The sequence below is a fragment of the Oryctolagus cuniculus genome, chromosome 7, assembly GCF_051225735.1.
Source record: "Oryctolagus cuniculus isolate XC-2025 breed Fujian yellow rabbit chromosome 7, ASM5122573v1, whole genome shotgun sequence".
NCBI lineage: Eukaryota > Metazoa > Chordata > Mammalia > Lagomorpha > Leporidae > Oryctolagus > Oryctolagus cuniculus.
In genome coordinates this window covers 143479001-143505684 of record NC_142873.1, presented here as the reverse complement: position 1 = coordinate 143505684, position 26684 = coordinate 143479001, and the positions used below count along the sequence as shown (strand labels likewise).

At 41.8% G+C, this 26684-nt stretch overlaps 1 protein-coding gene across 50 annotated transcripts in view; it reads left to right on the top strand.

The window, feature by feature from the left end:
* EPB41 (erythrocyte membrane protein band 4.1) overlaps window positions 1–26684 on the top strand; it is a 228658-nt gene that overhangs the window by 108079 nt on the left and 93895 nt on the right. For all 50 annotated transcript variants that reach the window (XM_070078946.2, XM_070078923.2, XM_070078944.2 and 47 more), the window contains exons 4-6: window positions 1665–1769; window positions 15482–15524; window positions 24091–24166. In XM_070078946.2, coding sequence (XP_069935047.1) covers window positions 1665–1769; window positions 15482–15524; window positions 24091–24166 — 224 coding nt within the window. The remainder of the gene's footprint in view (window positions 1–1664; window positions 1770–15481; window positions 15525–24090; window positions 24167–26684) is intronic.

Here is a 26684-nt window from a genome sequence, read left to right as displayed (position 1 = left end):
GAACATATGTGTTTCAGAAGTCATGATTTTTTTTTAAAAGAATTATTTATTTGAGAGGCAAGGCAGACTTACAGACAGAGAAAGGTCTTCCATCCACTGATTCACTCCCCAAATAGCTGCAATGCTTGGAGCTGGGCTGATCCGAAGCCAGGAGCTTCTTCCAGGTCTCCTACATGGGTACAGGGGCCTAAGCTCTTGGGCCATCTTCCACTGCTCTCCCAGGCCATCAGCAGGAGCTGGAGCGGAAGTGGAGTAGCTGGGACTTGAACTGGTGCCCATATGGGATGCTGTCACCACAGGTGGAGACTTAACCTACTATGTTATAGCACCAGAATTCAGGAATTTTTAAATTTGAAAAAGGCATTAAGTACGTATTCCTTATAAATCATAATAAATCTACCATGACCTCTGACAGTACCCACATTATTAAATGTATTCTTTCTGTGATGAAATATATAAAGATTCATTCTAAGATGGGTAAATTAAGATCATAATTAACCTCTTACAGTTAAGGTTAGAATTTGCCTTGAAATGATTTTTAATAACAAAAAGAATTTTTTTTAGAACTGCTGGATTTTGGAATGATGAGTAAGGGACTAGGAATCTGAACCTGAAGATTCTTGAAATCATTTTCCATTGTTTAGAGTGAAAACATAAGAGGAAAAAGATGAAGAAAAATATGTAATAAAGCTAGGTTAAGACTGAAATGAATTAACATTTTTGTGAAGTACTAATAGTCATTCAGAATAACTCATGCAATTGGGAGGAAGATATGTCATGTATGTGTGACCAAAATGATTCTAATTTTTTGAAGTCTTTTTCTGTTTATTTCTCAGAAGGCATTTGTATACTTAATTTTTTCAACAGTTCCAGTTGGTAGGTAGCACAGATGTAAATAGTCTTACCATTTTTTGAATAGGAAAGATAATATTCAGAAAGGTTAACTGAATCTAGCCAGGTTGTGTAGCTCGTAAATGGAAAATCTAGGAATTTTTGACTCTAAATTACAGCCTTTCAATAGGGCATTTCCTCCCTAGAAACGGAGTGTAGGTACTCAAAGTTGGAAGTGATTTGACTTTTTAGGTAAGCAAACATTCAGAAAATGATTTGTAGCACCATTGAAAGAGCTACTCCAATAGATAGCGTCAACAGGCTATCTAAAATATTATTTAAAGAATTTTTCTGAAAAAGATTGCAGAGAGGTTAAGCATAACTCATTCTCTTGGAACATTTGGTCTGAAAAGGATAAAGAGTCTAATGATTTTCACAGCCATAGTTAAATGTCACTGTTGACAGTTGATTCAGAAATTCAGTTTGTCACAGTGACTGACAGCGACCCATATCATGCCTTAGGAAATACTGCAACAAAAATAAAGATAATGATGTTTAGGAAGGATTTAGAGGTTGGGTGGTGGAGGGAAGATACAATTTTGCTTTGAATTGTAAGACTGTTTCCCAGCTATTATAAATGTGTTGCATCTGTTAGATGACAAATTGAGGAGCAGGAATTTTGTAAATTGTATTGTTCTTAGATTATTTAGCTACCTGAAAGTTCGTTAATAACTAAAGGTAAAAGAGAAAATTGGAAAGTCACATTTTATTTTGTTTAATGATGAATACAAGAATAATAACAAACCTCAACTGAAATTTGTGTGTCTTTGCAGAAACATGCTAAGGGACAAGATTTGCTTAAACGAGTGTGTGAGCACCTCAATCTTTTGGAGGAAGACTATTTTGGCCTAGCCATTTGGGACAATGCAACCTCTAAGGTAAGTAGACTGCTCGCAGTTTGAGAAGCTGATAAAATTTTAATGTAATTCTTTTGTTGTTGGAATTGTTGTTGTTAAGAATGTATTCTGTGCCTGCCTTTCTAAGACATGTTATATACTTAAGAGTTACTCCTTGTCTACTCTTGCTTCTCAGATTTTCCTTCTGGAATTAAAATAAAAAAGAAGACCATTGCTAGCGTGTTCTTTCTTCACTGAGAAAAAGTACCTTCTGTATATTTAAGAAAGGCTGGGAGGAGTGGGCATTTGGCACACTGGTTGAGATACTGCTTGGGATACCTGCAACTCATCGGAGTGCCTGGGGTTGAGTCCTGTCTCTGCTTCCACAGCCTGAGAGGCCGCAGATGATGGCTCAGGTGTTTTGAGTTCCTATCATGTGGGAGACTTGGATTGAGTTCTCAACTTCTGGTTTTGGTCTGGTCCAGCCCTGGCTGTTACAGGCATTTAGGAAGTGGACCAGCAGATGGAAGATCTTTCCTCTGTCTCTCTGTTTCTCTGCCTTTCAAATAAATTTTTAAAAATAATAAGAGCAGGGAAAGCAAAGAGGTATGATGCTCTAATTAACAAGTAAATACCAATAACTTATAACTGCATGTACAATTAATATTGTATTGAATACATGGGAAGTTCATAAAATTGAATGGATGGTCTAGAATCAATATTATCATTACATCATAATATATAATTATAGTTTGAAGTGTGGGGAGCAGGGCCTGTCTCCCGCAACATGGCGAAATAAGTACTGAGACTGTGAACTGAAACTAACTCTATGCGTCTAATCTCCCACCATATGGCGCTGAGAGAGTAAACAAATCTTACACAGCTGCTTCGTTAATTAGCTGATTCCTGACCCAACCCCTGTTTGGAAGGAAGCGACGTGTGAGCACGTGGGCAGCGGAGCACAGATTGGTGGGAGAGGACTATAAAAGGGAGAAAGAGACAACATGCAGGGCCGCCCTGAGAGAGTCGGTGGGAGAGCTCGCTGGTGCCGCTCCTCGCGAAGGCGGGGGAGCGGCAGCAAATTCGGGAAGGACCAGGGAAAGAAAACAGCGTCTGGTCCGGTGTCGTTCCTCCACGAGCCAGCGGGGAGTGACATGAAGCAATGTTATAAGAGAGTAAAGTCTCAGTGTTATTAAACTGTCATGATGAATCTGACATTCCTCAGTCTAAAAGGAAGCCAATTGTTATCTTTCTTTTAAAGATTTATTTATGTATTTGAAAGGCAGAGTTACAGAGAGGCAGAGAGAGGGGTCTTCCTTCCGCTGGTCCACTCCCCAGTGGCTAGGGCTGGGCCGTTCCAAAGCCAGAAGCCAGGAGCTTCTTCCGGGTCTCACACGTAGGTGCAGAAGCCCAAGGACTTGGGCCATCTTCTGCTGCTTTCCCAGGCTATTAGCAGGGAACTGCATCAGAAGTGGAGCATCTGAGACTTGAACTGGTGCCCATATGGGATGCCAGCACCACAGGTGGTGGCTTTACCTGCTATGCCACAATGCTGGCCCCTAATTGTTAACTTTTGAAAAAAGTAAAAAGAGTGTGTGAGAACATGGAGAAAGGTTAGAAGTCAGGTTTTTACGTCAGTACATTTGCGTTATTTCCTGGGCCAATTAAAAATGACAAATACTTAGCTTAATATGTAATGAAGAAAATTTCATTCTAGTTTATATTACTAGATGATGTGGATGTAGCTGTGGGTAAGGCAGACATGGTCACTGATGCCTGGGGCTTTTAGTTTAGTATGAAGTGAACATTAATTACTGCTGTGATGAGTGTTATACAAAAAGAGTACAGATGTCGTGAGAAGGTATGACTTGGAAAGTCTTTGGGGAGATGGCTAAGCTGAGTTGTAGAGAATAAAATGGGCAAATGAAGTGGAGAGAGAATGGCTTGTGGAAAGATCTGGAATTGAGAGAGTGATATTTGAGGAACTGAGAGACTTTTAGCCTTGCTGAACATAGAGTGTAGGGAATAGAGTCATGGGTGAATCTAATGAGATACATGGGGTAAGAGGTATGGGGTGTCCTCGAGAGAGTCGTATTTACAGCGTGTTCAAGTCTTTTTAGCTGGTTCTTTCTCCAAGGTGATTTCAACTTACTAAGACAAGTTGAGGGACAGCAATCAACAGCAAAGCCCATAGATTAGATTATTTGAGTTGGATAACCTAAGATATGGAATTACCCTTTGCCTAAACAAAATATCTTTGTACAATATATCTGGTAGTTTGCAAAAACTTGTTCCTCCTGTGAATGACTGTACCAGCACTAGGTTAATAATTGTTCTTTTAAGTTCTTAACCTTTACTTTGTCTCCCTAAAGGCTCAAACCAGTTTGTATTGAAGTCTCTATTTCCCATTTGTAACAGAATGTTGAAGTTAAAAATAAAACACCACTCCTAAAACTACAGTGACAAACTTTCTGCAGCCATGCACTAGAACATTCTCCTATAAACCAAAGAAAATACTCTGAGAATTACTTTAGCTTCCCCAACTCAGTGAAATAATTTTAAGTCCCCCAAACAGAATTTTGTTATATTGTGGGAAATAAACCTCCAAAGTTGATGTGAGAATAATTGAAAATCTTTGAATTTAGCATGAAAGTATATAAAGTCTCTGAATACCTACTTATTTAATATAACTGGAAATAATTTTTCTATGAGCCAAGCACGCTTAAATGTCTAGCAGCTGACTCATTTAAAGGTATCCACAAAAGAAATCCTTTTCACTTACAGTTGAGTTTCTAGGGCTCTTATTTGGAGAACATTTTCAGTGGTATTGATAACTTTAAAAAATGTCTGAAAATTTATTTTTATTTTATTTGAAAGGCAAAGAGATAGGGGAGAGGAGAGGAAGAGACAGAGAGCTAGATATACGGATGGAAAATTTCCATCTGCTGGTTCACTCCCCAATGCCTTCAACAGCTGAGACTGAATGAGGCTGAAGCCAGGGGTACTGAACTCAGTACATGTGGATGACAGAGACCTAAGCACCTGGACCATTACCTGCTGCCTCTGAGAGTGTGCGTTAGCAGGAAGCAGGATTGGAAGTGGAGGATCTGGGATTTGAACTAGGCAAGCAGCACCTTAATCATTGTGCCAGACACCTGCTCCCATTAAACACTTTGGACCATTGTTAATGTTGTCCATATCCTGCCCTGTTAACACGTTTTTATTTCCTTTACAACAGTTTTCATTATTTCAGTTAATTTTTTTTAAGATTTTCTTTATTTTTATTTATTTGAGAGGCAGAGTTACAGACAGTGAGAGGGAGAGACAGAGAGAAAGGTCTTCCTTCCGTTGGTTCACTTCCCAGATGGCCGCAATGGCTGGAGCTGCACCAATCCGAAACCAGGAGACAGGAGCTACTCCAGGTCTCCCACGCAGGTGCAGGGGCCCAAGGGCTTGAGCATCTTCTACTGCTTTCCTGGGCCATAGCGGAGAGCTGGATCGGAAGTGGAGCAGTCGGGACTAGAACTGGTGCCCATATGGGATGCCGGTGCCACATTTGGAGGATTAACCTACTGTGCCACAGTGCCGGCCCTTCAGTTAAATTTAAAAAAAATTTTTTTTGAAAATTTATTTATTTATTTATTTATTGACAGGCAGAGTAGACAGTGAGAGAGAGAGAGAGAAAGGTCTTCCTTTTTTCCCTTGGTTCATCCCCCAATGGCCGCTGCAGCCGGCGCACAGCGCTGATCCCAAGCCAGGAGCCAGGTACTTCTCCTGGTCTCCCATGTGGGTGCAGGGCCCAAGTACTTGGGCCATCCTCCACTGCACTCCCAGGTCACAGCAGAGCTGGACTGGAAGAGGAGCAACTGGGACAGAATCCGGAGCCCCAACCGGGACTAGAACCTGGTGTGCCAGTGCCGCAGGTGGAGGATTAGCCTATTGAACCATGGCACTGGCCTTAAATTTTTATTTCTTAGAGAGAGAGAAAGAGAGAGAGAGAACACTTCTATATGCTGGTTTATTCCTCCAAATATCCATAGCATCTGGAAGCTGAAGCTAGGAGCCAAGAACTCACGGCAGGTCTCCCATGTGGGTAGAACTTGAGCCATTACTTTCTGCCTCCCAGGATACACGTTAGCAGGAAGTTGGATCAGAAGTTGAAGTAGAACTCAAACTCTGGGACTCTGATATGAGATATAGATATCCTACATGGCAACTTAACTGCTGTGCCTGCCCCTACTATTTAATGAAGCAATATTAAATTGCTTTATGTTCATTTATATAATTATGAAGTATTTTTAAAAGTGCCTAATATAGGGGCTGGCGCTGTGGCATAATGGGTTAAGCTGCTACCTACGATGCTGGCATCTCATATGAGCACTGGTTCAAAACTAGGCTGCTCCATTTCTGATCCAGCTCCCTACTAATGTGCCTGGGAAAGCAGCAGAAGATGGCTTAAGAGTTTGGGCCCTTGCCACTCATGTGGCAGACCTGGAGGAAGCTCCTGGCTCCTGGTTTCAGCCTGGCCCAGCCCTGGCCATTGCTGCCATTTGGGGAGTGAACCAGTGGATTTAAGATTCCCTCTGCTTCTCCCTTTCTCTATCTTTGTAACTCAGGCTTTCAAATAAATAAATTGGGGGACAAAAAAGGAAGAAAGAAAAGAAAGAGTTACAGAGATTTTCTCTCTGCTGATTCACTCCCCAAATGGCTGCAATGGCCAGGGCTGGACCAGGCCAAAGCTAGGAGCCAGGAACTTCCTCTGGGTCTTCCATGAGGGTGCAGGGGCCCAAGGACTTGGTTCATCTTCTGCTGCTTTCCCAGGCACATTGGCAGGGAGCTGGATTGGAAATGGTGCAATCAGGACTCGGGACTTGACCCAGTGCCCATATGGGATACCAGTGTTGTAGGCAGCAGCTTTACCTACTAAGCTACAATGCCAGCCCCATGTTCCATAAATGTTTATTGAAAGAGTGAGACATTTTGTTGTACTTTATAGAATCACATTACCACTTAGTAGTGGTGAGATAGGTAAGTTACATTTGTTTTCTCACTGGTAAAATATGGATACATGCTTTGAAAAAGCATGTAGTATGTTGTATGTAGTATGTTGCCTGACATATAGTAAGTACTCAGTAAAAATCAGTATTTTTATTATGATAATATAATTATTTCAAAATGAAATGATTCACTAACCAAACCCTTTGGCTTAAGAATTTGATAGATTTGTGTGACATAAACCAGAGGTGAATTCTAGAGCATATTTCAGGTTGAATACAATCCTTTCTCAAGCAGAGTATACTAAAGAACAGTGTACTTTTATTTAAAATTAATTGTATTTACCCAGATTATATGACTTCTTTTAAGCTATTAGAAAAAGACAAAATTACAATAAATTTAGTTAAAGTTAACAATTGGTTTTTAGTCACAATTCATGAACTAGGTAGCCTCCATACTACCGACCAGAATGATAGCTCCCACTGGCAGTGGCAGACAGTGGGTTTTACAAGGTGGGGAAAAGGAACAGATTCATAGAAGAAAAGCTGACTGGCTAACATCAGAGTATTTTTCTTGAAAGGATTAGAACAGGGAAGACTTCCTTATTAAGCTGACTCAGGTAGGCTGAAATCACCTCTTTATATAAAAACTGGTTTGTTTGTATATCTACCGGTGTCTGTAATATTTTGGTTGTTTTACTTGGCTGGAGTAATCCATTTTGGTTGTTCAGCACTGTTGGGGCCTAGTAAAGGAGTTCAAATCACAGCAGTGGGTCCCTATAATTTTAATGCTATCATGCCCTGTGTACCTGCTGGCATTGAGCCAAATTTCCAGATAACCCCCTGTTAGAAAATATATGTATAGTTATTCATAGTTATGCATGACATGATTACACTTGTAAAATATTTAATCTTTGTTATTCATCTATCTAAAATTGTGTATCATTCTGAAAACAGAAAATACCAGAAGTTCAAGTCTTTGGGAGCTCGGAAAGCAGAAGCATATAAAGGCAGAGGTGTCTTCCTTCAGGTTGCAAAGTTAATTCAGTCCTGTAGCTCCTTGCCTGTGCTCCTTCCTAAGTGATTTTCTTCTTCATCTTTTTATTCCTCTTTCCTAGATTTTTACAGTCACCTTTGTTTCTTGCTTGTTTTTGTTATTGTTTGTTTCCTACCTACAGAATTAGTTCATGTTGAAAAATGTGAACTATGATACAATGAGATAAATATTTTATCTTCTTTCCATTCTTAGTCTCTGGTGTCTCTCTTCTGTGTATATAAAGATTTGCCCTTTGTATAAATAACTTCTTCAGAGCTTCTGCATTCATGCATTTGATTGATAGGCAGTGGGGTATCTTTAGCAGAGAGGAAAGTTAATTGAATTGACTTTTCCCTCTTATGGAATGACTTGCCTGCTTTCTCTACTGACTGCAGGTAAGGGCTTATTGCCAGACTGAGCCTGGCAGGAGGAGAGGAAAAGTGGTTAGGAGCAAACTTCTTTCTTTCTTTATTATTATTTTGACAGGCAGAGTGGACAGTGAGAGAGAGAGACAGAGAGAAAGGTCTTCCTTTGCAGTTGGTTCACTCTCCAATGGGCGCCGCGGCCGGCGCGCTGTGGCCGGCGCACCGCGCTGATCTGAAGGCAAGAGCCAGGTACTTATCCTGGTCTCCCATGGGGTGCAGGGCCCAAGTACTTGGGCCATCCTCCACTGCACTCCTTGGCCACAGCAGAGAGCTGGCCTGGAAGAGGGGCAACCGGGACAGAATCCGGTGCCCTGACCAGGACTAGAACCTGGTGTGCTGGCGCCGCAAGGCAGAGGATTAGCCTAGTGAGCCGCGGCGCTGGCCAGGAGCAAACTTCTATTGCCCTGTCAGAAATTTATTGCCACTATGAATCAACCTTAGCTGCTTCCTATATTTTATCCTTATTCATGCTTAGTTATTTATGAAGAATCAAGGATTTTTTTATTTGAGGGAAAAGTCACCTGCATTAATTCCCCTCTTTCCAAATTCCCTCTCCAAGGAAACTTGAGCCCCTCTGGCAGATCATGAGAACTTTAAGCTTGGATTACGTTTGGTTCAGTACTCTGTTGTCTTCTTTCTCCATTTCATGTGTGGATGATTTTCTTACCTTTGGAGTTGGATAATCAACTCTGAAAAGATAATCAGTCTTAGCCAGAAGAGTTTCTCTCACCTTGCAAAGGCAAAGAACAAGCACCAAAGAACAAATAGCCACCAGGGTGAATATTAAACCAAGAGTATGAGGAATTTAGGTGAATAGTCGTCTGAAAGGTTGTATTGTATTCCATTGATTCATGACTGTCTTTGAAGGCAGTGTCAGTGATGAGTGTTTATATATATACATATGCACACACACACTGTGGCACAGTGGGTTAATGCCCTGGCCTGAAGCGCCAGCATCCCATGTGGGCACCGGATCGAGACCTGGCTGCTCTGCTTCTGATCTGGCTCTCTGCTGTGGCCTGGGAAAGCAGTGGAAGATGGCCCGAGTCCTTGGGGCACCTGCACCCGCGTGGGAGACCCCGAGGAGGCTCCTGGCTCCTGGTTCCTGGCTCCTGGCTCCTGGCAACTCTGGCCGTTGCAGCCAATTGAGGAGTAAACCATTGGTTGGAAGACCTCTATCTCTCTCTAACTCTCCTTCTCTCTCTGTGTAACTCTTTCAAATGGGTTTGAAAGGCAGAATTAGAGAGAGAGAGAGAGAGAGAGAGAGAGAAATCTTCTGTCCACTGGTTCACTCCACAACTGGCCACAATGGCTGGGCCAGGCCAAAGCTAGGAGCCTGGAACTCTATCCAGGCCTCCCAACTGGGTGGCCGGGGCCCAAGTACTTGGGCCATCTTCTGCCACTTTCCTGGGTGCATTAGCAGGGGCTAGATTGGAAGTGGAGCAGCTGGGACTTGAACCAGCACCCATATAGGGTGCTGGCATGGCAGGTGGTGGCTTAACCTGGTACATCACAGTGCTGGCCCCATGATGATTGTATCTTTAGAGTCTACAAAATTCATCTTAGTCTTTTTTTTTTTGTAAATATTTATTTATTTGTTTGAAAGTCAGAGTTACACAGAGAGAGGAGAGGCAGAGAGAGAGAGAGAGAGAGAGAGAGGTCTTCCATCTGATGGTTCACTCCCCAATTGGCCGCAATGATCAGAGTTGCACCGATCCAAAACCAGGAGCCAGGAGCTTCTTCTGGATCTCCCCCATGGGTGCAGGGGCCCAAGAACCCAGTCCATCCTCCACTGCTTTCCCAGGCCATAGCAGAGAGCTGGATTGGAAGTGGAGCAGCCGAGACTAGAACTGGTGCCCATATGGGATACCAGAGCTTCAGGCCAGGGCGTTAACCCACTGCGCCACAGTCTTGACCCCATCTTAATCTTTTTGATTTACTAAATACACCCTTGCAGAGTAGAGGTTGCATTTGGGATCTTGTTTTTTGCTAGAGAAACTTGTTTTGATCGTTGAGATGTATTTACATGTGTTGCTTTTTAGCACTAAAGGAATAAGGTCTACAATTACCTGCACAATAGAGGTTTTTTTTTCTTTTTCTTTTTTTTTTTTTTTAAGATTTATTTATTTGAAAATCAGAGTTACACAGAGAAAGGAGAGCAGAGAGAGATCTTCCATCCTCTGGTTCACTCCCCAGTTGGCCACAATGGCTGGAGCGGTGTCGATCTGAAGCCAGGAGCTTCCTCCACGAGAGTGCAGGCGCCCCAGGACTTGGGCCATCTTCTACTGCTTTCCCAGGCCATAGCAGAGAGCTGGATTGGAAGTGAAGCAGCCGGGACTCAAACTGGTGCCCATATGGGATGCCAACACTGTAGGCGGTGGCTCTACCTGCTATGCCACAGCGTCGGTCCAAATAAAGTTTTTATAAACCTACCTTGGAAAGTGATTTGAGGTCAACGTCCAAGCAGCAGGATAAACAAAGATTCTTCTTTGAGTTAAGACAGACTTCTGGAGATTATAGATAAATTATTTACCCCAAAAGACTAATATTTTATAAGTCACTTGTGTGTACATAGGGGATTATAGAGCCTCCAGATACAGATATTTGATGGCTAACTCAGGATATGTAGTTCTTTCTTAGAACTTTATGACAAGGTTATAAATGCTATAAAAATATGAAAAGCTCTTATTCATTTTACCTTTTCTTTCTTTGTTTTTTAAATATTTTTTTTATTTGAAAGAGTTACAGAGAGAGGTATAGAGAGAGAGAGAGAGAGAGAGGGGTCTTCCATCCGCTGGTTCACTTCCCAGGTGGCCGCAATGGCTGTAGCTGTGCCAATCCAAAGCCAGGAGCCAGGAGCTTCTTCTGGGTCTCCCACATGGGTGCAGGGGCCCAAGCACTTGGGCTATCTTCTACTGCTTTCCCAGACCATAGCAGATAGTTGAATTGGGTGAGGAACAGCCGGGACTAGAACTGGCGCCCATATAGAATGCTGGCGCTTCAGGCCAGGGCTTTAACCTGCTGTGCCACAGCGTCGGCCCCTCATTTTTCCTTTTCAAATACTGTTGTCCTAGTTTGTCATTTCTTTCCTAGCTTACTGTTTTTTTATTCATTCATAAACATTTATTGAGCAAATAGCATTCGCCTTGTTTTGGGTGGAGATATGAAAAACAGTCTCTCTCCTCATGAAGCTCCCAGACTGGCTAGGAGCTGGCAGTAAGATAGGTACCCACATAGATGGGGTGTAAAAAGGGTTTTCTGCAGAAGGGAACATCAGACGTTTTTAGAATTTTTAGATAGGAATCTTCCAGATGCATAGATGGGGAGAGTATTCCCAAGCAGTGAAACTATATGGAGGATGGTGTTTTGAAATGGAAGAGCACATGGGAGGCCTGTGATAAATACTTCAGTTGAGGGAACAGAGATCTGAATCAGGGTTTGCTACTTTTTATTGCTGTGCTATTTGGAAACTTTTTAAGCTAAAGAAGGAATGTCATTCTTTGTAATGTGTGAACTTAAAATGTTAGTGTACTTTCTTTTACTCACAAGATATAATTGATGAAATCAGCCTTGAAAGGGAAAATCCCTACTACTGAAAGTATTTAAACAGGTAGTAGAAGATTATGCAGAACTGCTATTTTAGAAGGTAACTTGTGGGGGCCAGCATTGTGGTATAGCAGATCAAGCTGCTGCTTGTGATGCCAGCATCTCACATGGATACCAGTTCATGTCCTGGCTGCTCCGCTTCCGATACAACTCCCTGCAAATGTGCCTGGGAAAGCAGCAGATGTGATGGCCCAGATGCTTGGGCCCCTGCTACCCACATGGGAGACCTGGTAAGGCTCTTGGCTCCGGGCTTCTACCTGGCCCAGCCCTGGCTGTTGGGACCATTTGGAGAGTGAGCCAGAAGATGGAAGATCTTCTCTGTCTTTCTCTTCCTCTCCTTCTGAAACTCTGCCTTTCAGAAAAATAAATAAATCTTTAAAAAGAAAGTAACTTACAGTCCCTATTAAAATACAGTTCTCTAACTTGTTTTATCAGTGAAGTCCAACCGTTCTTCTTCTCTTTTACAATCATCCTGTTTGAAAAATTGGCTTACACATATTATCTTTCTTTCCTCACTATTGGCACAACATAATACAAGAAAGTATCTAAAGCATACGCGTACATTTCTGAGAGTTTTTACAGAGTGCGTGCACCTGTAGTAAAGCTCTACAATAAAGAGAACTTTTCCAGAATCTCCTTCTGTGCTCTCTCTGTCACTGTCCCTAATCCCTACCAGCTTCCTAATTTGATCTCCCTCGTCTGTAATCATGCTTCCTCTAATTCGTATCACTCCTTGATTTCCAATCTTTCAGCTTTGAACTTTATAAAGTCCAAGTGTCTTAGCATGGAGTACTATATCCTCCGTGCTCTGGCCCTTTCTGTTCTTTGTGGTTTTCCTTTCTCCTCCTCAACACTGTTCCAGCTGTGCTGAACTACAGCAGTGACTTGGATGTCTTGCGTGCTCTCTTTTACTTTTTTGCCCCTCTAATTACTTCCTTTTCTTCTGTGACTATCTCTTGCTTATCCTTCAGGATTCAATTTAGATCCCTCAAACATGCTATTGAGAAACATTTCCTAACTACCTTCTGGTTCATTTTGGTGCACATCTTTGTGCTGTTAGGGTGCTTTCCACTCTATCTTAGCACTGTCACACACAGTTCTTTTACAGGAATTAGCACACATAGAACAAACAGATTAGTCGTTTCTGTCTCTCACATTAGAATGACAGCTTGTTGGGGTGGGTGTTTAGCCTAACAGTTAGAGTACCTGTGTCCCATATTATAGTACCTGTATTTGATTCCCACCGCTGGTTCCTGACACTGTCTTTCTGCTAATGCTCACTCTGGGAGGCAGCAGGTGATGGCTCAAGAATTGGGTTCCTGCCATCCATGTGGAGATCTCAAGTGAGCTCACAAATCCTCGCTTCCGTCCTCAGTGCAGCCCTGAACTGGTGCAGGCTTTAGGGAAGTAAACAAGCTGATACAGCCATGGTCTCTTATCCTGTCTCTCTGCCTCTCAAATAAATAAGTGAATAAAATGACAAGTCCTTGAGGACAAATGCCATTTAAACATTGTTATATTCATAGTGCCCAGCACTTGGAAACATTCTTCAAATATTTGTTGGGTAAATTAAGAACTAGGAGTGGAGTAATTTAAACTGAGTTTAAAAGTACTTGTTCCTGTTATCTCCAGAAAGTTTTGTTTAATGCTTTTCTTTTTGATATGGAGGTGTGGATACCAAAGCAATAATTTGTTCATTCAGTTAGTTTATCTCTTGGAGTCCCCATTTCTGGGTTTGTCTTCTTTGTGTGGGAATCATAGCCCCAGAGTCATAGAATGTTTTATGTAATCACTGAGAGGAGTTTGGAAACTTCCGATTATCTTGGGATATTCTCTTAAAATTATGTGGCATTTACTATGGTGGGTAATAACTAATTAAAGTGGTGGAAGGTAGTTTTCCTTGAGTATCCTGGATTGCATGGTATACCAGGGTTCTCAGAGTCCCCCAAAACTCTTCAGTGGCCGCTTTTAAAGTTTTCCCTCTGACTTTAGACTTACAATAATTTAAAGTTTTTCAGTCTGTCATTTAAAACAGAAGAAAACTGCCAGGTCCACCCTTTCTGAGAGCTTAGACAAGTATGTGCTTGGTTTTTATACTAAAGAATTGTTTTGTGTGAAGTGCTATTAGTAATATATATTTCTTAATCCTCTGGGTTAATTACAGGGTAAGTACCAGAAGAAACTGTTCTGCTGTCTTGTGGTTATTGTCTGTTGTGGTAACCAGGTTTATTTTAACAGTCAAAGTAGTATATAACCAGATATAAAATGGTGATGTCCAAGCCCAGTCCTTTGGGGCAAATGGGATGGTCACCCATACTTGTCCCTTGTAGGTAGGGGATGGAAGGAGATAAGTTACTCTTTTTTTCTTCTAAATACTACTAAAATTCAATGTTAAACTGTGGGGAGCAACTCGGACTAGACTAAGTTACTGGAATTAAGACTTATTCTATGCATCTGCTCTCCCACAATATGGCACTGAGAAGGGAGTAAACAGCTTCTACACAGCTGCCTCCAGTTCGACCAATAACCTGCAGGAGCTGATCCTGCTCCTGATTGGAGGAGAGCAGCGTATTTGGCGTGTGGGTAGCAGAGTTGGGATTGGTGGAAGAGGACTATAAAGGAGGAGAGAGACACCATGCACCAGGAACATCTAAGGGGAACATCCGGATAACATCTGAGCAGCCTCCGAGAGAGCCGGCCGGTGGTGTGCCGCTCCCCCGCGGAAGTGGGGAAAGTGGCAGGGGGGCCCGCCCCTCCACGGAGGTGGAGGGTCAGCAGCCAACCCGGGAAGGGCCGAGCAGACAAAAGAACAGCCAGGGTCTTGTGTCGTTCCTCCACGAAGAGGGGGAGTGACATTAAACCTCTTAGATGAAGGAAAGGGAGTAAGAGGAGGCAAGAGAGGAGCTCCTGGGATGCTGGTAGTGTTATAATTTTTATTGGTCTATATTTAAGTTCTATGTGCTTCTTCATATGTATCTTATATTCATATAATGTTTTAAATAAGTCTAGAAATTTGGGGATTTCCGTCTTCAAATATCTCGCAAAGATGTTAATGGTAAGGCTCTTTTCAAGTGCCATTATTTTTGTGGTCTACCATGGGTTAAGAAGCCCTACCCTTATGAAATGGAGACTCACAGTGGAGTATGAGATAGTGAAGTGCCAAGAGTCTTCAGAGAAAACAAAATATTCATTAAGTAAACATTAACCGGACCCAAACAATATACCAAGTGCTGTGTGACAGAAAACTTGAATGAGACCAAAGGTCAGGGTTTGAGGGGAAAATAAGATTTGGAAGATGCCAATTAAGTTGTGGATCTTACTGTTCTTTATTGAATAATACAAATAAAAATATTTATTTGGAATTTACCATTTACTAAAAGATTTATATATTAACTGATTTAATCTTCACAATAATTCTATAAAAATTCTATTAATAACCCATTTTACAGATAAGGAAACTGAGATGCAGAGGTCCCGGGCCAGGAAGTAGTGGAACCTAGGATTCAAGCCGAACTTTGGGCTTCCTGTTTTTTCTCTGCTCAAAATCAGTATGTTTTATGAATTTCAGGTTATCAGAGGAAATATAGGTTGAGCTGGAGGTACTGTTCGCAGCTGGCCAGTTATCCTGCTTCTAGTACTCTGTTGTTTGTGTGTTCTGGAGCTCTGTGTGAATACCTTTTCTTCTTTTCACAGACATGGCTGGATTCTGCCAAAGAAATAAAAAAGCAGGTTCGTGGTAAGTGGATATTGCCCTTTTAAGTTCTTTCTTTCTTTTAGTAGGTCAGAGGATTTCCAACCACTTCTGGCTGTGAGTCAGTCACTTCAGAATACTGACTGTTGCAGATTGCTTTGAAACTCAGATAAAGCTTTCCCCTGGGGGAGGAGATCCCATACTAGAAAAATGCAGCCGAGGTGGACACTATTGAGATGTAGGTCAGATCTTGACGATGTTTTTTAATAACTAGGCATAGTCAGGGAAAACAGGAACAGTTGAGAGTAACAGAAGGCAGAAAAGAACAAAGATGCAAACAGAAAAAGGATATGGGAGTCAGGTCTCAAGATCGTAGTGACTGAAACTTCACTCGTAAGAGTTTGCTGCTGGATGCTCTTTGTTCTGAATTGTCTTGGATTACTGAATTCTCACTTTCTTTATAGCTTCCTTCCTATACAGTAGGTATCTGTAATTTCAACTTTCTGTAGTTTTAGTTAAATACCAACTGAAGTCCCAAAATATTAAGTGAAAATTTAAAAAATAAACTATTTGATTTTTTAAAAAGATTTATGTATTGATTTGAAAGGCAAAAAGACATATATATATATATATATATATATAGAGAGAGAGAGAGAGAGAGAAAGAAAGACATCTTCTATCTACTGATTTTCTCCCTAAATGCCTACAGCAACTAGGGCCAGGCCAAGCTGAAGCCAAGAGTCAGGAACTCATGAGGGTGATCCAAGTACTGGGGCCATCATCTGCTGTCTTCCTAGGTGTATTAGCGGAAATCTGGATCAGAGCTGGAGCAGCTAGGACTCAAACCAGCACTACTTTATGATATATGAGTGTCCCAAGCTATGACTTAAGCAGCTGTACCATAACACCTGTCCCCAGTTCAGTTTTAAATTGTGTCTTGTTTTGAATAGTGTGATGAAATCTTATGCCATCCTACTCTGTCCTGCCTGGAAAGTGAATCATCCCTTTGTACAGTGTATCCATGCTACATATGCAACCTATCATTAGTCAATTAGTAGCCATCTAGGTTATAAGATCAACTGTCATGATACCACAGTGTATTCAAGTTATCCTTGTTTTACACAATAATGGCCACAAAACACAGGAGTAGTGATACTGATTATTCAGTTATGCCAAAGAGCGACTTATTTATTTATTTATTTGAAAGGCAGAGCTACAGAGAGAGGGATGGAGGGAGAGACAAAGAAATCTTCCATCTGCTGGTTCACTCCCCAAATGGCCATAATGGCCAGAGGTAGGCTGATCCAAAGCCAGGAGCCAGCATCTTCTTCCAGGTCTGTCATGCAGGTGCAGGGGCGCAAACACTTGGGTCATCTTCTACTCCTCTCCCAGGCCATAGCAGGGAGCTGATCAGAATTGGAGGAGCCAGGTCTTGAACCGGTACCCACATAGGATGCCTGCACTGCAGGTGGCAGCTTAACCTGCTACACTACAGTACCAGCCCCCTATAATTGTTTTAAATTTCTTAATCTAGAGAATCAAAATACTCCTTTGGACTGACAACTCTCCATATTTGACTTATCTATAAAAGCTTGTACTAAAATGCGTGTTATGACCAAAATAGTCAGAATATCTGAGACACAAAAAGAAAGTTACTTTTAATGAAAATTAAAATAAAAATGAAAAATTTAATGAAAAAGTCACTTTTAATGAAAATACTCTTATTTTTATTCATTGTTTTTATTCCATCATAACTCAGGAATAAGTGATATGCAAGAGGACTCTTCAAGAAGAAAATACAGTTATGATGGATGAAATAAACTTAGTGGATTATCTTCCTGAGCATTAAAAAAAAAGTCTCTTGGAGCAGGCATTTGGCACAGTGGTTAAGATATCAATTAGGATGCTGCATTCCACATCAGAATGCCTGGGTTTGAGTCCTGGCTCTGCTTCCAATTCCAGCTTCCTGGTAAAGCACACCCTGGGAGGAAGCAGGTGATGGCTTAAGTACTTGGATCCTTGCCCCTCACATGGGAGACTCAGATGAAGCTCTAGACTGCTGCCTTTGGCCAGCAGAAGCCCTGGCTGCTGTGAACATTTGGAGAGTAAATTAGCAGATGGAAGATCTCTATCTCTCTCTGCCTTTCAAACTAATTAATTAATTAATTTAAAAAACTCTTGCTAAAGAGAGCTTAAAATATTATAAAGTAGGGGCTAGCATTGTGGCATAGCGCGTAAAGCCACTTCCTGTGACACCAGCATCCCTTCTGAGCACCAGTTTGAGTCCTGGCTGCTTCACTTCCAATCCAGCTCCTTGCTAATGGCTTGGAAAAAGCAGTGGAGGATGGCCCAAGTGCTTGGGACCCTGTACCCACATGGGAGACCCAGATGATGCTTCTGGTTCCTGGCTTCTGCCTATCCCAGCCTGGCTGTTACAGTCACCTAGGGAGTGAACCAGTGGACAGAGATCTCTTTCTATCTCTACCTCTGTCTCTATAACTCTGACTTTCATATAAATAAATATTTTAAAGTATATGAAATAGTGAAAAGCCTTCACTGGGAGAACAAAAATACTCCATGTTCCTAACAAAAATTTAATAGTGAATCAAAATATTAACATTTTATTAAGCCAAAGAGAAGGATAATGTTTATTTATTTTTTTAAGATTTATTTATTTATTTGAGAGGCAGAGTTACAGAAAGAGGGAGAGACAGAGCGAGGTCTTCCATCTGCTGGTTCACTCCCCAAATGGCCGCAGCAGCTGGAGCCAGGCCAATCCAGAGCAGGAGCCAGGAGCTTCTGGGTTTCCCACAGGGGTGCCCGTATGGGATACCAGCACTGCAGGCAGAGGCGTAACCTACTACACCATGGCACGGGACCCAGTAACATTTATCTGTTGGAAAGGGTGGGGCTTTTTTGGTTTATTTGTTTTTCCTGTTTTTAAAATTGTTTTGAGCATTATGGAATACATCATGGAGAAAACAAAAGTTGCCTAAATCCTATCCTCTGGACATCATCACTGTTAAATGGGTGCAATCTACAAGATTTTTTTCTAAGCATATATAAATTTTACTTTTCTAAATTATTAAGTTATTAGTGTGCTATACCTAGTTTTTAAGAATAGTTTTTTGAATTTTCAGATAGCCTTTATTTTTACAAAGTTATATATGTACATGGTTTAAAAAGTCGGTTTATTCTTCCGAGCTTTTAATAGTAAAGAGAGACTTCAGCTGTGCACCCTCCCTAATTATCCCACTCTAGATAGGCAGACATTTTTAATGGTTTGGTTAAATTTTAATTCTTTTTAGGTATTTACCTAAAATTTTAAGAATAGCTTTAAAAAATAGGTACAAGAAAAAGTGGTATAAAATTGGAAAATGCAAATGAGTACAGCACAAGTCCCTGGCCATGCAGTTTCCTTTCCTGGAAACATCCATAGGAACTAATTTCTTGTGTCCTTTCTAGATTTGTGCTGTGTATATCTTAATATAAATATGAAAATAATTTTAAAATTTAATATAATTTGAAGTATTTTCCATACCGATATATATATATTTATTGTAATTTATTTTTATTTATTTGAAAGGAAAAGTTGCAGAGAGAGAGGGAGAGACAGAGACAGAGAGAGGTCTCTCATCACTGGTTCACTCCATAAACGGCTGCAGTGACCAGGACTGGGCCACACTGAAGCCAGGAGCCCAGAGCTTCTTCCTGGGCTCCCATGTGGATGCAGAGGCCCAAGCACTTGGGCCATACTCCAATGCTTTCTCTGACACATTAGCCAGGAGTTTATCAGAACTGGTGCAGCCAGGACTTGAACTGGTGCCCATATGGGATGCTGGAGTTGCAGGCAGCAACTTAACCTGTTATGCCACAATGCCAACCCCCTATTTTTTAAATTTTTAAAAAGACTTAATCATTTTATTTGAAAGGCAGAGCGACAGAGAGAAGAAAGGAGAGAGGGAGAACGAGAGAGAGAGAACGGATCTTCCATCTACTGGTTTACTCCCCAGATGGCTTTAAAAGCTAGATCAAAGCCTGAGGCCTGGAATTCCATCTGGTCTCCCACAAGTGTGGCAGGGGCCCAAGCACTTGATCCATTTTCTGCTGCTTTCTCAGGAACATTAGCAGGGAGCTGGATTGGAAATGGAGCAACAGTGATCTGAACTGGTGCCTCTATAGGATGTCAGCACCAGAGGTGGTGGCTTAACCTGCTGCACCACAATGCAGGTGCTATAAAAAAATTTTAATGATTATATAGACAATATATATAACTGGTACTATTGTTGAACATTTTGAGTTAATTCCAATAGTTCACTATTACAAACAAAATTACAAGGGATTTATTTGTACACATCTCTGTGGACTTATATGAGTATTGGTAAATTCTTAGAATCAGATTTTTAAATTGTGAATATTTAAAATTATATATTTAACACTAAGAGTTTCCTCCCTAGACATAGAGATCTATTATCATTAATTTAGGGTGATTCCTTGTAGTCTATATATTTTTGTTTCTTCTCTCATCCATTCCCACATACAGTATAGAGGATACTGTTGCTTTGTCTATTTTTTTTAAGATTTATTTATTTGAAAGAGTTACATAGAGAGAGGGAAGGAGAGGTAGAGAGAGAGAGGTCTTCCATCTGCTGGTTCACTCCCCAACTGGCCACAGCAGCCAGAGCTGCGCTGATCTGGAACCAGGAGCTTCTTCCAGGTCTCCCATGCAGGCACAGGGGCCCAAGGACCTGGGCCATCTTCCACTGCCCTTCCAGGCCACAGCAGAGAGCTGGATTAGAAGTGGGGCAGCTGGGACTCGAACTGGCGCCCATATGGGATGCCAGCACTGCAGGCGGTGGCCTTACCTGCTACGCCACAGTGCCGGCCCTGCTTTGTCTATTTTTGTGACAAATGTAGATGAAGCCTGACCAATTTGGGTTTTCAACCTCTCTCTTCTCTCAGCTTAATTTTTAACTTTCTTTATTTCCTTAGTTCTGAATAAGAGGACTCTCTCTTACTGAGTCAGGCTAGCCACCTGGAATATTCCCTTTATAGAATAGTATAGAGCAAAGGCAAGAAATCCTTACCTTTTTTCTGCATACTGTAAATTGCTGATATATAATTTGCGCAGTGCATGTTAAAAAAATAAAATCTATCACCCTTGCATACCTCTTCCTTAACGTATCCCCCATCCTTCCCCTGCAGAGGTCACTATTGTCTTGTTTTGTGTTAATGATTGCATTGACATTTTGAAAGGGTTTTTCTTGTGAATGTATGCCTAAACAGAGTGCCGTGTTCTTGTCTGAATGTCATGTGGATTATGTAACAGGTGATCATGTGACATGCTTTTCTGACTCAAGATGGTTTTTGAAATTAACCCCTGTTGAAAGAGAAAAATCCAGAAAACAATCCTTAATCTTCTACTATGAGTCATAAGAGTGATATCCTGATTTCATGTTTTTAAATATTGGTTTTTCCCCCTACAATAAACTGAATTCACAATGGATCATGGGTCATAGTTTAAAAAACTGATTTAAGAAATTTAGCTGGAAATGGAGCTGTGAGATTTAGGTTATATTTACTTTCGCCTTTACAGGGTACTGCCAAATTGTTCTCCTTTAGATTGATGGTAACTCTTTATACCCCTGTTAATATTATATATCAGGATTCTTGACTTTTTTTTTTTTACAGCAGAGTTAGACAATGAGAGAGAGACAGAAAGAAAGGTCTTCCTTCTGTTGGTTCACCCCCCAAATGGCTACTACAGCTGGCGCACTGTGGCTGGTGCGCTACACTGATCCGAAGCCAGGAGCCAGGAGCTTCTTCAGGGTCTCCCACATGGGTGCAGGGGCCCAAGGACTTGGGCCATCTTCTACTGCTTTCCCAGGCCACAGCAGAGAGCTGGATCAGAAGTGGAGCAGCTGGGATACAAACTGGCACCCACATGGGATGCCAGCACTGCAGGCGGCAGCTTTACCCGCTATGCCACAATGACAGCCCCAATAAATCTAAAAAAAAAAAAAAAAAAAAAAAAAAAAAAAGTCCATTATAGAGAAAGAGAAGGAGCGAGAGAGATCTTCTCCTTCCCCTCTTCATTCTCCACATGGTTGCAACAACCAGCACTGGGCCAGGCTAAAGCCAGGAGCTTCATCCTGGTCTCCTATGTCAGAGGCCCAAGCACCAGGGCTATCTTCTGCTGCTTTTCCCATGCCATTGGCAGGGAGGTGGATCAGAAGTGTAGCAGCCAGGACACAAACGTATGCCCATTTGCCACAGCACCTGCCCCAAGAATTTTTTTTAACGTAATTTCAGACTTACAGAAAACTTGAAGATTGGTGTAAAGAATTCCTGGATAACCTTCACCCAGATTCCTCAAATGTTAATATTTTACTACATTTGCTTTAACTTTTTTTCCATTTGAGTACAGCCACAGGGTTTTTTCCTGAACAACTTAAGAGTTAAGTTGCATCATAGCACTATTCACAATACCCAAAAGGTGGAAATAACCCAAATGTTCATCAACATTTAATGAAGAAACAAAATATAGTATACTGATTGATAAAATATTTTGAAATTGCATTGAGGTAATGGTTGTACAACATTATGAATATACTAAATGCCATGGAATTCTGTGTTTTAAAATGATTGATACTATGTTATATGAATTTCACCTCAATTAAAAATGTTAACAGTAATCATGAATGCCCTTTTGCTCCTAGATCTTTCAATTTATCTATCTTAACAACTAAGGATTGTCTTATATACCTGCAGCACAATTATCAAAATCAGGAAACTAACATTGAAACAAGACTTTAACCAGTAAACCTATTTGTTAGTTGTCCTAGCGATATCCTTTAGAGCAAAAGCAAGTCTAAGGTAGTATTTTGCATTTGATTGTCACATTTCTTTAGTTTCTTTGATCTGGAGAAGTTTCTGTGTCTTTAAAAGGTTTCTTTTTTTTATTTTTTAATTTATTTTTTATTTTTGACAGGCAGAGTGGACAGTGAGAGAGAGAGAGACAGAGAGAAAGGTCTTCCTTTGCCATTGGTTCAACCTCCAATGGCCGCTGCGGCCAGCACGCTGCGGCCAATGCATCGCGCTGATCTGAAGCCAGGAGCCAGGTGCTTCCCCTGGTCTCCCATGCGGGTGCAGGGCCCAAACACTTGGGCCATCCTCCACTGCACTCCCTGGCCACAGCAGAGAGCTGGCCTGGAAGAGGGGCAACTGGGACAGAATCCGGCGCCCCGACCGGGACTAGAACCCGGTGTGCCGGCGCCGCAAGGCAGAGGATTAGCCTAGTGAGCCACAGTGCCGGCTAAAATGTTTCATAACATTGATAGTTTGAAGGGTACAATCTGGTTATTTAAAACATACACACTGGAGCTGGTGCCGTGGTATAGTGGGCTAGGCCTCTGGCTGTGGCGCTGGTATCCCATGTGGGTACCAGTTCGTGTCCCGGCTTCTCTTCTTCAGATCCAGCGCTCTGCTCTGGCCTGGGGAAGCAGTGGAAGATGGCCCAAGTGTTTGGGCCTCTGCACCCATGTAGGAGAACTGGAGGACGCTCCTGGCTCCTGGTTGTAGGTCAGCTCGGCTCTGGCCATTGAGGCCATTGTAGGGAGTGAACCAGTGGGTGGAAGACTGTTCTCTCTCTCTCCCTCTCTCTGTGTGTGTAACTCTACCTCTCAAATAAATAATCTTCTAAAAAATTAAAAAATATATATATACACACACATATCTGAAAGGTAGAGTGACAGTGAGCAAGAGAGAGAGCCTGTGCGGCTCACTAGGCTAATCTTCCGCCTGCGGTGCCGGCACACCAGGTTCTGGTCCTGGTTGGGGCGCCGGATTCTGTCCTGGTTGCTCCTCTTCCAGGCCAGCTCTCTGCTGTGGCCAGGGAGTGCAGTGGAGGATGGCCCAAGTGCTTGGGCCCTGCACCCGCATGGGAGACCAGGGGAAGCACCTGGCTCCTGGCTTCGGATCAGCGTGGTGCGCCGGCTGCAGCGCGCTGGCCGCGGCGGCCATTGGAGGGTGAACCAACGGCAAAGGAAGACCTTCCTCTCTGTCTCTCTCTCACTGTCCACTCTGCCTGTCAAAAAAAAAAAAAAAAAGAAAAAATAGGCACTAAAGTTTCAGTTTTTTTTTACAATTACTATTAACAAAAGTAAAAAAGCTAATATAAGAATATTTTTACTTAGTTATTTCTAATATATAATATTGACAGATACCACAAGTAAATAATGCTCAAAGAAAGCAAGAACGTCCATTTGTCACCTGCATTTCCTTGAGGACCCAGAGTAATATGTGGATCACATTCTGAAAACCCTTGCTGCAAATCAGTGGCCTAGAGGATAGTTTCTTTCACATTACTTTTCCTGTGTGGTTCTAAATCCTTTATAAACAAAACTCTTACATTAAAGCAGGTTAAAAAAAAAAAAAAGTGGGATCTTCTGACTCTAATTTAAAGGATGTTAAGTAACTTCTTTTAAAATTTTTTTCCCACAGGCATAAAGATGTCAAAATACTTCAGGAAAAAAATGAATGTTTTGAAGTACTTCTAACAGTCAGAATCTTAGACATAAATATAAAACTCTTTTTGTGTTTATTTTTATAGGTATTCCTTGGAATTTCACCTTTAATGTAAAGTTTTATCCACCTGACCCAGCACAGTTAACTGAAGACATAACAAGGTAAATAATTAATTAATTATTCATAGTTAAATATGTAATAATTCTCATCACCCTAGCTCTGGGGATTTTCCTACTCAAATTTGAGAAAAAATAATGAGCTATTAAGTGGTTAGCCTCAGATAGAAAGCTTTTGGTCAGTTCAAGGTACACTTGCAAATAGTTAGCAGAAAAGCCTCATTTATCCGTGACCTGCCTGGAAGGAACTGGTAGGGGAACTAGCCTTGCTCATCATGGGTGTTATGTCAGGCTGTTGGCAGGGATTCTATGAACCACACCATCCTCCAAAGGGGATGACACAAATGTAGTGGTAAAATAAGTCTGCTTGTGTTTTTAAAATTTTATTGATTCATTTATTTTACTTATTTGAGGGAGAGAGATCTTCCATATACTCATCCACTGGTTTGCTCCCAAATGCCCACAACACCTGGGTCGGGGCCAGGCAAAGGTAAGAGCAGGAACTCGGTCCAGGTTTCCCCAAGAGTGGCAGGGACCCAGCTACTTGAGCCATTACCTGCTGCCTCCCAAGGAAGCTGGAATGGAGAGTGGACATAGGGCTCAAACCTGGGCACCTAATATAGGACATGGGCGTCCCAAGTAGCATCATAACCACTAAACACCCACCCCTCTGCTGTTTTTTGTTTTTCATACTCCTACCATGTTTCTCATTACAGGAAACAAAATCATTAACATTCTTAGTATCACTATTATTTCTTCCTATCTCCCTTTCACAGTATATTATCAGGTATGATCCTCATGAACTGAATCTTGCACTGAATCCACATAATTTATGAAATGATCTCTTCTACTCTTCAAAATAAGCCTACTGATTTCTTTTAAGAAAGTTGCTTTTATTGGATGCTAGAAAAATATTAACCAGAAAAATAGAAAAGTAATATATTGTAAAGAGTGTAACTGTATATATTATGTACATCCTTCCTGGAGCCTCGTACACAGTAGGTCCTGGGCAGATGTTAAATTGATCTGGTAGTTGTTGAGAAACTGCATCTTAATTCTTCTCTGCTGTCAACTGTCTAGTTTCAGACAGATTTACAATCTCTAGCCTCAGTTTTCATATCTCTAAAATAAAGGAAGAGACTAAACTCTTTTATATTTGTTTGAAAAGTAAAGAGACAGAGATCTTCCATCCCCAAATTCCTGCAACAGCCAAAGTTGGGCTCAATTCAGCTCTCCCGTGTGGGTAGCATGGACCCAACCACTTGAGCCCTTACCTACTGCCTCTCAAGTTACACATTAGCAGAAAGCTAGAATCTGGAGCAGAGCTGGGATTTGAACCCAGACACTCTGACATGATGTGGGCATCCCAACCAGCAGCTTAGCCAATAGGCCAAGTGCCCATTGTACAGGTTTTTTTTTTTTTTTTTTTTTTTTTTTTTTTTTTTTTGCCAGGCAGAGTTAGACAGTGAGAGAGAGAGAGACAGAGAGAGAGGTCTTCTTTCTGTTAGTTCACTCCCCTAATGGCTGCTATGGCTGGCACTGCGCCAACCCGAAGCCAGGAGCTGGGTATTTCCTCCCAGTCTCCCATGCGGGTGCAGGGGCCCAAGCACTTGGGCCATCCTCCGCTGCCTTCCTGGGCCATAGCAGAGAGCTGGACTGGAAGAGGAGCAACTGGAACTAGTACCCGGCGCCCCAACAGGGACTAGAACCCCGGGGTGCTGGTGCCTTAGGCGGAGGATTAGCCAAGTGAGCCACAGTGCCAGCCCATTGTACAGTTTTAAAAAATTACTTTGGGGCCTGACCTTGTGGCACAGTGGGTAAAACTGTGGACGCTGGCATCCCATATGGGTACTGGTTCGAGACCCAGCTGCTACACTTCCAATCCAGTTAATGTGCCTGGGAAAGCAGAGGAAGATAGCCCAAATGCTTGGGCCCCTGCACCCATGTGGGAGATCTGGAAGAAGCTCCTTACTGCTGGTTTCGGCCTGGCTCAGCCCTGGCCATTGCAGCCATTTGGGGGAGTGAACCAGTGGATGGAAGATCTCTCCCTCCTCTCTCTCTGTCTCTGTGTTTCTTCCTCTCTCTTTGTAATTTTTTCAAATAAATAAATACATCTTTTTAAAAAAATTACTTTGTTGTCTAGTCACTTTTAGTACACTTGCATTTGAAATGCCTTATCTTCGCTTGAAAAATTTGTTTTGGTTATTTCTTTGTTACAGGCAATATTTGTCTCAGAGTTGGCTATTTCCTTATCTTTCTTCATTCAGGCTTATTGTGTAAAACAAAATTTATCCCTAATAAACATTACTAATTTCCTACATTTTGCAGGAGTTTAAGATTCTTGTGACTTGTTTGGGATTGCTTTTGCCTTTTTTTTTTTTTTTTTTTTTTTTTTGAAGGCAGAATGACAGAGGGGGAGAGAAAGAAATCTTCCATCTCCTGGTTCGCTCCCAACATGCTCACAATAGCCAGGAGCCAGGAACTCCATCTGAGTCTCCCACAGGAGTGTCAGGAACCCAAGTGCTTCGAGCATCATTTGCTGCCTCTCAGGTGCATTAGCAGG